A 12,262-nucleotide genomic window follows, 5' to 3' on the forward strand; every position below is an offset into this window, starting at 1 on the left:
ATTAATAGAAGTTAACAGTCACAGGGGTCGTCAGATTTTTCTTAAGTAGGAGTAAACATATTTTATTTGTTTGATTTGATCATCAACAATATCAAATAAATTGGTTATTAAAGATGACTATGACCATGTCACTTTTCTCTCTTAAAAATACATGCATACTAATTTGTGCCACCAGTAACTTGGTGGCATCATCTGCTTGTCTCCATGGAGATAGGTTTAATACCGTACTGGGCAAAGCAGTAACATCTCAATGGAGAGACGAGCAAGTGGCAGACACTCCAATGGAAAAGTTACATAGTGCACCTTTAAAGTAATACTAAACGTTACTAACAATGACTACATGACTTGGTATTCATTCATTTATCTGTCCCATTTACAGACTGTTGGGAATACATGTTTGATTCTATTTGTTGCAAAACAAAGTGAGAAATCCACTTTAGCTTATTTCCTGTTATGAGCAAACTCTGGAATCCTTCTGAGTATGTGTGCATGTGTGATTTATGTCTTGGGAATGGGCTGTAGATCCGGTGGTCATGCCTATCACCTGGTCTGTGTTCGACCCAGCTCTAAAAACTGTCAAGGCTCCACCACACCTGGCCACTTCACTCAACCAAAGCTCACAGACACTCCACATACAGATAATACTGGAAATTACTACTACTACTGTGTGTGTGTGTGCGCGTGTGTGTGTACGTACATAGCCGCTTACATACACTCTCGTACAGGCTCTGTTCTTCACGCAGGCTAATCAAAGATGAACTGTCCACATGTGCTCCAAACATCTGGTTCTCTGTCACAAGCAGGAACTATGCCTTTTTTGCCTGCTGCGAACGTTTACAGGCAACAATAGAAAAATGTATGGGAATAATGTTGTTTCTCTTCCATCTGGCTTCATCTTAATAGCTGGTAAAAAGGCTATGGAAGAGATTTACTCAGGAACATCTGAGATTGTTTGATTCAATAGTCCAACTTCACCAAAGATATTGTGGATTATACTACCCCAGCTGTCAACAATGTCTATCAAATAAAAATATTATTAATTGTAATAGTTTGCATCCTTTCTCCTTCTGTCTGATACTAATTCCTTTGTCCATCTTTCTAGGCCCTGCAGGAGAAGGTGGAGAATCTACAGATGCAGCTTCATAGCTCAGAGAAGAAGCTGCTGAGCAAAGCGCTGGAGACGGAAGAGAAGGTAAAAATTGTGGCCTCCTTATACATTTTAGAGTTCTATACATTTTCCTCTCAAACATCTTGGTCAAATGTCTGATCTGAAAAAAAAGTAAATTATTATGTTATGAACAATCACAATGCTGAAGGCCATTTGTGTTGGTAGAGTGGTCAGATCCACTGACCCACATGTTGGCGATTCAATCTCAGCCCCCACAGGTGAATATTCTTGTTGTGCCCTTTGGCAAGACACTTAAACCACCTCGCCTCCAGTGTCTGGCTTCTCTGGTGTATGAATGTGTGGTTCCTTTATGTAAAGCACTTTGAGCAACTTGAAAGTAGAAAAGTGCTATGTGAATGTTATCTGTGTAATCCCTCAGCCGTCCAGGTCCGATCCATAGCAAAAGATGTTTAAATCAGTCAACTGGACAAATTGCTGTAGGAGTGAAGGCGTTTCGCTGTTCATCCAAACCACTTCTTCAGTTCTGAACTGAAGAAGTGGCTTGGAATGTGAATGTTATCACTTTAACTGTTTTCTTTGTCTAATGTATCATTTGTAGTTGAGGACTTTGATTCTCCCCAGTTCACTGTATAATACGGAGAATCAGTGGTAGATGCAAATATATTTTAATCTAATTGCCCTACAAAGTTCATAAACAATCAATTTATCTATATATTTTAAGTCAAACCAAACAACCTGTACTTATGATATATATGAGCCTCTCCCTCTTACCTGTCATCCTTACCAGACCCTCCAGGGGGCCACAGTCAGCAGAAAAAAACAAAAACCTAACTTTCCCTGTTTTCTCATTGTCCCGGCTCATCCTGCAGCTGAGACCCTCTTCTATGCCCCCTCACACATTTCCAGAATTCCTTCAGTCTTTCGCCTCCAGGAGCAGTGCTTGGGGCCAGGAATGCCACCACTGGCTGTGCGCAGATGGGAGAGCCCTGTAATCACTTCTCTTTGACCTTGACACACACCGAGAAGAAAGCCCTAATAATAATGATTGTGGTGGCAGGAGGCAGGCTGGTATGTACACCAAAGGCATTCACTGCGGCGCGTCCCTCTCTGATCCTCCCTCTGACCCCTGACACACTTCACACATGGGCCCACACCTCACTGTCTGACGGCCGTAAATCTGCAGAGAAGGGTCACCGCGTTTTAGGAGCACTTGGTCACAAAGTCAGTCACAAAGACGCTGCATGCTGCTCCTCCTGGCTCCACTCCTCCAGACCTGTTGGCTGTAATGTCACATCACATGGGTTTAAGTTACCTCCGCTCTTCTTTTGTTGTTTTGTATACTGTCCAAGATTTATGGTTATAATAATGTTAGTCTATATGTGTTTTAATTCTTGCAGTTTTCTTACAGCAGCGATGGGGCTGGGTGATTGCTTTCCTTGCATTGATTGATAACGAAAACCTTTAACACAACAGTAGTCTAATTTCTTCCTCCAGAGTCTGAAGTTCAAACCACCTGCTTTTACTGACAGCAGACTGTTGCCTTGACCTCTCAATTTAAAACCACCACCAGCAATCATTTGACAGAAATTGGTCTTGATTTGACTAAAATGACATTTATTTCCAAGCGAGTGCTAATTATAAGATTGATATATTTGCAATCTAAAGTCACAAAATACAAACCTCCTTTTTTGCATTTAGGAAAAGGTTCTGCATAGATAACAGAAACAATAGGTTCACATGCTATTTTTGTAAGATTTAGGGCTAGCCAGGCTACTTTAGACATGATCTAAAGCTACCATTATACTAGCAAACAAATTTAACCTCATATATAGTTGTTACTTAGCAGGTGGCACCTATATAGGGGTTAGAAATGAGTGTGTAAGATGTTAGAGCAAGCATTTGGGATCAGTTTACTCATTTGCCTGTTCAGTAATATGGAGCAGACTGTTTAGCTGAGGCAGCATTACAGTCCAGAGGCACAAACAGAAAGTGAGTCTGAGCCAGGCAAAGCTCTTTTTGGTATTCATTTACAGGGTTATTGGGTTTACGCATGCAAAGGATCATCCACTGAACTGGAGTCAACTCTCACGATGTTAGGACCAGCGTCTCGAAATCTTAGCTGTATCACTAACGGCAGACTTCAGGTTCCTGGTCTGATGGTCAGGTGAGGGTTGTATCACTGCTGCTGTTCTGTATCTCATAACACGATGCATACATTATTTAGCATTGTTTTGTGTACATGTGTAAGAAAGTCATCCCCTGCCTGTCCACTCCGTCATATTGGCCTAGTTTATCTGCTAAGACGTGTCTTTGTAATCCGACCCTGACACGCTAGCACTGACTTTCTGTCCAGATTTCACACAGATGTTGCTTTTGCATGCCTCGATCAGGGATGCACCAGTACTGGTATCGAATATTGGCACCGATCCATGAAGATTTGATCGGTATCGGCTTCGAAATAGTCAGTTTTGTTGATATCCTGGTTGGGGTTATAAATGTATGTAATCATTTACTGGTTATAGTTGGTCCAGAAAGTCTCTGTTTGAACGTGTATTTGTTCTAATAACTTGAGAGATAAATGAGTGCTACATAACACATTTTGTCATACAATGTTTTATTTTTTAGGAAAATTAAGTCTATTTTTAGTCTCTGCACTGGTATTGCTTGATTTCAGGTATTGGCATATACTTAAAGCCATACTATTAGAATTGGTATCAGAACTGAAAAAGCTGGATCGGTGCATCCCAAGCCTTGATTTGTAGTTTTGTTTTGTATTCATATTTTCACCACACATTAAAGGTACACTATGTAACTTTTCTGGTCAAGAGTCTGCCACATGCTTGTCTTTATAGAGATGTTATTGTTTTGTCTACAGTATCTTACTAAATGCTCAATTAAAACCTGCAATTTACAGGTCAGATCTGTGCAGAGGTGAGCCTAGTTTAAGAAGGCATTTATCCCAGGGTTCCTGTTATACCCCGCTGTCAAAGAAAATTGCATATTCCAGCTTTAACGCCATTGGGCACACTTTTAGGAACGTTTAATTGCAACTAAGGGTCATTTTAGATCTGAAACATTTGAGTTTAATTTTTACTTTGGTTTCCCAACTTTTGGATTTTGATCTTAATACTGAACTAACACCTTCCCGTTTTTGAAGACTTGCTGTTTGGTTTGAGCAGTCCGTGGTAGCATTTGTCCAGACCAAGTCCAATTGACTGAAAGGTGCAGTTGTGAAAGCACACAGTAGAGTAAAAAATCATTTCTGTGGTTATTTCCATACTTTTGCAGGCAGAGATTTTGAGATGTGTTGTAGAGTTTTCTTTTCTTTAGGCACATTACATCAGCAGCTCCCGCACTTCTAACAACTTCACTCAGATCTGTAGCCACTTGTAATCTCCTCCTCCTCCTCCTCCTTTTTTCTTCCCAATTTCATGAAACACTTTTCTTTTTCCCCATCTTGCCGTGAAGCGTTTTTGAATTCAAATCGCTCCTCGGTGAACTCCGGAGCATGCAGAGGTGCAAACTTTGTGAGTGGCATCGTCTTTCATGTACCCCTTGTTCTTGACACTTTGGAACAAGGGGGTAAATCAAAAATGTCTCCCCAGCAGCAGCTCTTTTGCCCTCGCACGCACACACACACACACCCCTACACACTCACTCACACACACACACACACAAGCTTCATTAGCATACATCAAGCTTCCCAACGTCGTGACAAACCTGTTCAGGGCTTGTTCCTTTTCTGCTGGCAGCTGTCAAAAACACCAGCCATGTGACAGTACCAAACGCAAGGGGAAGTCACAACCACAATCTAAAGACTATATATAGATGAAACGTTGTCATTTTAAGATGTCTGTGAGGGGGGAAAACGACTGCCGCTTCTCCCTGTCTTCAAAACTGTGCAGAAACTCATCAGGAACAAAGCCTTATTTTAAACAAGATGTGTAGCTGAAGTCTGATTTTCTCTTCTGAAAGTCAAAGTCCTTTCTTTGGAGAATCCTGGCACAATTTTTCACACTTGTGTTTTTTTTTATTTTCTTTCCTTCTCATTCTCGTTTGAAGTCCGTCAATGGCCAAAAGCCCACAGCAGTTTTGATCAGTGCCATACTTCTAAAACGCACCTGTCTTCACGGCAGGAGCAAGGTGTTTTCATGTTGCCACCTGTCAGAAAATAACACGTCTTTGCTGTACAAGCTGCTCAAAGAGTAGAAAATGTTTGTATGTTGTGAAGATGTAATGGGAAAGAATATAGATGTCTTTAAGAACTTTGAGGGCTGAATCCGAAGACAGAATCACCATTTGGCTGCTTGTCTTTGAAAAGTCGCTGCCTCCTCCCACACATTTCATTGTAAACACAGTTCAAGTTATTATGGGGAGACATGATTGTAAATGCTTTAATTTAGTGCCTCTAACAAGCAGCATATACACTTATGTTAAACTTCCATATATTTCACTTATAATGCTGTGAGTGTAATAGAACTTTCCTTAGAAGCAGTTGCTGTATAATACTCTGTAGTGAGTTGTGGCTTTGTGAATGGTAATTCTGATTCTTTGCAAGGAAATGATAGATGTAGTTGGTGCAAATATTAATATCCAGTGCTTTTCCCAGGGATCACGACTCAATATAGGCTCAATAAAAGGCTCATAAAAAGTATTCTTTTAAAGATGCCTCTCTGCCCATTTGTCATGCTCACTTTGTCTGTAGTGCAACAGATGTCTTTTTCAACAGACAAGTGAGTTTAAATGAAAATAAAAGAGCAATTTAGCAAAATCGTGTCAGCTGGTATTGGCTGAAAAGATCCATACATGTAGAAATTGGCCCTTGTACATGTTTGTTGTCCTTGTACCTCTCTTAACGCACATAGTAGCTGGCCTTGACTTCAATCGTGTCAATGGAAACAAAAGCTCCGGAATAGGATGCATCACTGATCTGCTGCCAGTTTCAATCAGTTTTAATGTCTCATGTACATTCTCCAGTTTTCCCTGCTGGTCCCTGTGTCTTGGTGATTTGGCCCTAATGTATGGGAGGCAAAATGGAGTCAGCAGCATCGCCGCAAAGGAGCTTGTAATTTAGGTCCGAGCGGATCTCTCATTGCCGCGGCGACTTCACCATACAGGAACCAAGAATGCACAGCTAAGAATCTAGTCTTTTGAAGAATCAAGACTTGTGTTCAAAGCGGTTGGTAAGGGATGTGTTTATTCAACCATTGTTTATTGCTTTGGTCTGAGTTAGACGAGTGTGTTTTGTCTTGGCCTGCCATCTTGTTATGACTACAAAAGATGCTATAGATAGACTTTTTCAAAATTGCTCTTATTTTTTTTTACCTCTGGACAATGAAATTAAAGCTTCTTCAATTACGTTTTTTGCCACTTGTTTGAAAGCGCTACTCTGAAATTAGCCTTAAGTCTTTCGCACGGGCTATAAAGGACATGGATTCTTGAGTTTTTGTCCAAACATTTTTTTAAACAAACAGGGCAGGAGTTAGAGGGAAAAAATTGGCAAAAAGTTGTGGCTGGCTAGTCTACAACAAGCTGTGCTGAGACAAAGTGAGCTGCTCCATGTTGGGATGGTTTATACTGGGGCTTGCTTTGAAGTGCTTCCCAATCCCCTTTCATTGTGCCCAGGAAGATTAATTAGCTAAAGCCAGAACAATCAGTTAAATCCACAACAGGAAAATTATTTTAGGAAAACCAATCTTACCCCCTCCCCCTAGCTCACTTCAGTCATGCTTCAAAGGCTAGACTGATGAAGAGATGGAGATTTGAACATTCACTGGACAACTGCTGGCCCTCTCTGTCAAACGCATTATGGGCCTTCAAATGCCTCTGCTCTCCCCTGGTTACACCTTCAAGTATGTGCCCACAATCTGACGCCAGTGACTTTTCACATCCACTAATCTATGCAAAATCATTTGTAAACATTGTATTGACTACAGGATGCACCCAATTTCCTAGTAATTATCCTTTATCGGTAGCAAATTTCTGATGGTATTATATTTGTTTTATATTCAAGGGTACCAATTTAACACTTAAACATACTTGTTTAGACTGTATGACTAACACATAGGCACATTTTTTTGGTTTATTTGTGAGATGGTCCCATACAATTCAAGGACATTGGCTTTGACATTAGACGATCTACTTTGTGTATAATAAGGAAGATACACATTATTATATGCAATAGTATTTGTTCATGGTCTCAATATAATGGGCAGTTATTTTTGCATCTTCAAAATGTTGTAAATGCTTGCTTACAAGTACCTCTGTGTGCCCAACCATGTGTGTTTGTGGCTAAAAAGGGGGTTGTTCTAACCAAAACCCTTTTCAAGTTCTATAATCAGACTTGGGTTTTAGTGCAGTGTAATTTAGCCCCAGACAGACTTCCTCTTGGTCCTCCCTAGTGGAGCTAGCACTACTAGCTTATGAGCTGCTGCCTTGTTTGATGTGTCGTGCCCTCCATGGAGGCCCTGCGGTCTCCCAAAGCCAGCTGTGACAAACACCGAGCAGTGCATTGTGTCAGGCGTGGCTTTGGCGGTGAGCAGCCAGTAGGGGGAGCCATACTGAGTCAGAGCACTGTGCCAGCCTGTGGACCCCCTGTGGAGATGTGAAGAGGCTGTGAAGAGTGAGGGAATACTCTGACCTGTGAATAAAGAGCCTGGGATACCCACTGTCTGACTGCTCTAATAGACATGTTCATTTAGGCGCCGTCTGCCTCAATTACAGTCAGGTTTTCAGTTGCATGATTAGTGCATAATGAACCACTTAATTAACCTCTTCACTTGTTTCCACACAGTATAACACAGATGATGGTTACAAAATAATAAATGTGTAATATATAGTATAATAATTCTGCTGAATGGCACAATGAAAACCGCATTGGCAATATTTTAAATGAATATATATTTATGTTTGTATGTTGTTTTTCAGGTGACTGCGGTACGTCAAGAGTACGAGGAGAAAATCAAAGGCTTGATGCCTTCTGAGCTTAGGCAAGAACTAGAGGACACAATTACATCGCTCAAATCTCAGGTACGAGATAAAATAATGTGATTGGTGCCATTGAAACTTAAATGGTAAAAACATCAAGTATTTTTTAACAACGTAAACTATGATTATTGTGGTTGTGAGAGAGTGTAGATAAATACCAAGGTCAACCTCAATGCAGAATTATACATTCCACAACTTAATTACTACAATATGTATTTCACATTATTTAACACCAGATGCCCTGTCCAATACAACTTGCCTTAGGTTTGGGACCAGCACAGGGTGTACACTGGCTTGTACTAGATCATGTTTCTCAAAAATGCAAGCTGACAGGACATGTGTATGAAGTATATTTTTGGAGAAAGGTATAGAGGGTTATCTTCATATCTTAGGTGCCATGTGACCACATTTCACTGGCTCCCTGTGTGTACTTAGCCAGCATGAGGTGCCAAATGAAACGCTAGACTTTTCCTGAGGTCTCCCCCACTGGAAGGAATTCACCCTGAGCTGTGGTGAGCGCCAGTCCCAGAACAATACTGATTCTTTCGGGAGCTGCAATTATTCTGCCAGTCTGTAGATGTAGATTCAGAGCAGGTTTATTTTCCCTTGGGCCAAAGACACTTCATAAATACACTCACACCTTATAGCTGAACAAAAGGAATGGTCTGGCCTCATATTGTGTAGCAGTAAGCTCTACTAACCTACCTCATAATGTGCCCTCTGTCCCCCCCCCGTGCCCTAACCCTAGTGCCCTAAAGTGCTGACCCCAAGCCCCTGCTGTCCTGACCTCTGCTCTCAACAACCAGTCTATTCTTTTACTTGGCGCTCTCTATCTGACCTCGTCCTCTCCAAAGCCTCTCCTACCTCCACTCTTTTTTTCTGTCGTTGGCTGATCTTGTTTCTTTGGCATTGCTCTTTTCTTAATCTCATTGTAATGACCCAGGGAGGGAGCATTAGGCATTTCTTTGATGCTCGGCTGTGGGCTCTGTGTGTTGCAGGTTAATTTCCTTCAGAAGAGAGCGACTCTGCTACAGGAAGACCTGGATGCCTGTCGCAGCAGGAGGTCAGCCCCATTGTTTGGACTCCATAGGAACCTGTGTGCATATGTTGTTGTTGCAAGAGAACCACACTACGGTTACATCTTTATGAGAATATGTTAAATCATTTGGAACATTGAGAAATGCCTTCAGCAAAAGAAGAGAAACAAGCACATCTGTTTTGTGAAATATTTAATCTTTTCTAATCTTTAGCTTAATTTACTCATAACATGCTAACCAACTTTAAAATCTCGATCCAATGCTTATAAACTATTGCTGCTTCCAGATTGGCATGAAAATTGAAAATAGGCTGCAAATTGTTTATCGAGTAAAAAACAATCCAATCTAATCTTCCATATAACCATGGCGGAAAATTACATTTTGATTATTATCAGCGCAATGTCCAATTGATTTTGCTCTGTTGGTTTCACATAAACTCACTTGGCTCTTGTTGGTCAGTTGTACACTATATAATGCACATACATATTCCCCAGTCTGCTTATAACAGCCTCCCAGTCCCAAAGATAAAACCTTTGATTTGCCTCCCATGCTCAAATCATTTGTGTATACACAGATATATGCAACCAGGCTCTGATTACTGCATAGCCCTGTCTGTCACTACAAGCGATGCCATCTTTTTACAGATACAGTTTTTGCTTATTCTTCACAGGTAACACTGGAGCCCTGTGACCCGTCCATGCAAATGAAGAACCTTGCCAAACGTGAGCATTTCTGACTGACCTGCTAATTCCACTCATCATTTTATATCCTGATATTTTTTGTTGTTTTTATCACTTGAAATATTTATTAACAGATCATCATTTCTGTTATGCATCTTGTACTGTTTTGAAGTTTGTGTTTGATTTTCTTTTGATACCAAGGCCTCATTAAATAAACCACTTTGCATAATTTCTGTTGCCATGTTTTTCATCTTCAAAACACATCAGAATTAAGCCATCAATTAGAGGAAGTCACGCTGCGGCCTGTGTTTTCCTATGACCACAACATGCATGCTAACCCAAGATTAGCTTTGAAATGTTCTGTACTGAAGTCCGAGACCTTGAATCACCATCTCCCCTGTTGCTATTAAACTCTTTTTCGTTTGGTCCAAGCCCATATCTGAACTTTAAAGACATGGTTTGTGGTTGGGTCCGATAAAGAGCGCCGCAAGTCCATTGTTTGAACCTTCTGCCAACCGCTACATTTCTTGGGCCCAGTTTTTCTGCCTCTACCACGACTTCGCGTTTGACCACTTAAAAACCTAAACCAAAGCGTCCAAAAGCTGGAATCTGAGAAATGACCACTGCGTACAGTCTGATATCTCCAAAGTGCAGCGGTTTCATGACGCCAACAACATTTGGCTAACTCGAAGGGGCTTTTTTAATGATCCTCCATCTTTTGTAGGTGAAGAATGAATAGCCTTGGATGCTGATGGATTTAAAAGAATACAGTTTTATTCCTGGAAAACGGCATCATTTCTTTCCCCAAGTCAAATTTCAAAGACCTCTGCAGTTGTTTGCGTTGGGATTGCTTGCTTTAACACCCAGAGTTGTTACACATCCACATGCTTCCATTGTCCGTGACCTGCAAATGAAACGCTATCCGTCTTTGTATTTATTTGATGTGCGGATTGTGCTGCCCAGGCACAGAGAGAATGAGGAGCAGAAAGAAGAGAGGACTGTCAGGGTGACATCTGAGAAACTGGAATTTGGGCTTTCAGCACGAAGCCTTTGTAGGGGCTGTTGTTTCTGGACGCTGTGCGCAGTGGAGTGTTGCAACATACTATCCGAGCTGCATTCATGTATCTTTAAAGTTGTGTAAAAGATGGTTATTGCCGATATTTAAGATGTAGTTATGACAGTGGGGCTTCAAAAAGGTGTAAACGCTTTTATAAATGTATGATATGAAAGTTTTCAGTACTTCAGATTAGATTAGATGGTTCATTACTCACTAATTGAAGTGCTGTTTTACATTTTTTGTCATTAGAACTTCAGGTAAAGCCAATAAGAAGCCACGGGCAACATGATTCATTTTGGTCTATCCATGGATTTTAGAATGAATGAAAAATTAGGACTATTGAAATCCTCAATATGTCACTGATAAACGGAAATCCATGAATAGTTCACTTTGGAGGCAAACGTGTTCATAAAGGTTCATGTAAATACCATGTTATTCAATGAACATAGTATTTCTATCTTTGCTGTTGTGTACATCTAGTTACAATGTGATTCATGTAAACACTTGTTTGTAAATCTACCACCTATACTTGGCATTGCTGCTGTAAAAGGACCCCTCTGTCATCTGTGCCCTGTGTTAGTTCATTTACATACAACCCGGCCTGGCTAAAGTCCTTTAATCTGTTATTAGCCTGACATAGTTTCACTCTAATTGATTGTCTACCACCAAAATAACCTCCATAATTGTGCTTGTGTAAATACGAGGCATGAATGTCGTTTCCACAAAGCCGACATGGCCCCATTAAGGATCAAAGACGGCGCTTCCTCAGTTATCGTCACATCACACGGAGGGCCACTGTGTGACAAACCCTGCAGGCCAAACGGGGCATTCACTGCAGCCGCCTAACTGCAGCCAATGTAAAACAGGGCTAAACGAAAACTAGAACGTTTAAATAAGTTGACATAAAACCGCCTTTAAACAGACCTAGTTAAACCATGCAAGATGTGTAAGCCTTCCAAAGTCATTTTCCAATTTGTTGCTGTATTCATTTATACTCCACTCTCTATGATGGGGGTGATGCTTCTGTAGTCGCAAAGGCCCTGGGACACACTCTCTAGATTTACACGTACGCAAGGAAAAACAGATAACTGACCTAGTCCAATTTAAACCTATTTTTCCAACAAAAAAAAAACGGTTCGATTCTCCCAAATCCCAATAACTGGTTGAAGTCGGTACCATTTGAAGTCAAGCATATTTAGATTTAAACATAGTAGCTGATAGAAGCGTGGCTGTACCTCCAACCCGGGGCACCAGCATCCCCTAGAATGCTCAATGCACCCTCATAGGACCCCAAGGATTATTGCCCCTTTTTCATGCGTGTCCAGTATCACCTTATTCAAACAGCTTTATGTTCAAAATGAGACCAAAATAA

General features: G+C 40.9%; 1 protein-coding gene across 1 annotated transcript in view; it reads left to right on the forward strand.

The window, feature by feature from the left end:
* Window positions 1-10,060, forward strand: part of cep112 (centrosomal protein 112) — an 80,890-nt gene extending 70,830 nt beyond the window's left edge. The window contains exons 23-26 of the mRNA XM_055223519.1: window positions 1,103-1,192; window positions 8,057-8,158; window positions 9,115-9,179; window positions 9,824-10,060. Of these exons, the coding sequence (XP_055079494.1) occupies window positions 1,103-1,192; window positions 8,057-8,158; window positions 9,115-9,179; window positions 9,824-9,827 (261 nt within the window). The 3' untranslated portion in view covers window positions 9,828-10,060. The remainder of the gene's footprint in view (window positions 1-1,102; window positions 1,193-8,056; window positions 8,159-9,114; window positions 9,180-9,823) is intronic.
* The last annotated feature ends 2,202 nt before the right edge of the window (window positions 10,061-12,262 follow it).

Source organism: Periophthalmus magnuspinnatus, chromosome 8 (assembly GCF_009829125.3).
Source record: "Periophthalmus magnuspinnatus isolate fPerMag1 chromosome 8, fPerMag1.2.pri, whole genome shotgun sequence".
Classification (NCBI taxonomy): Eukaryota; Metazoa; Chordata; class Actinopteri; order Gobiiformes; family Gobiidae; genus Periophthalmus; species Periophthalmus magnuspinnatus.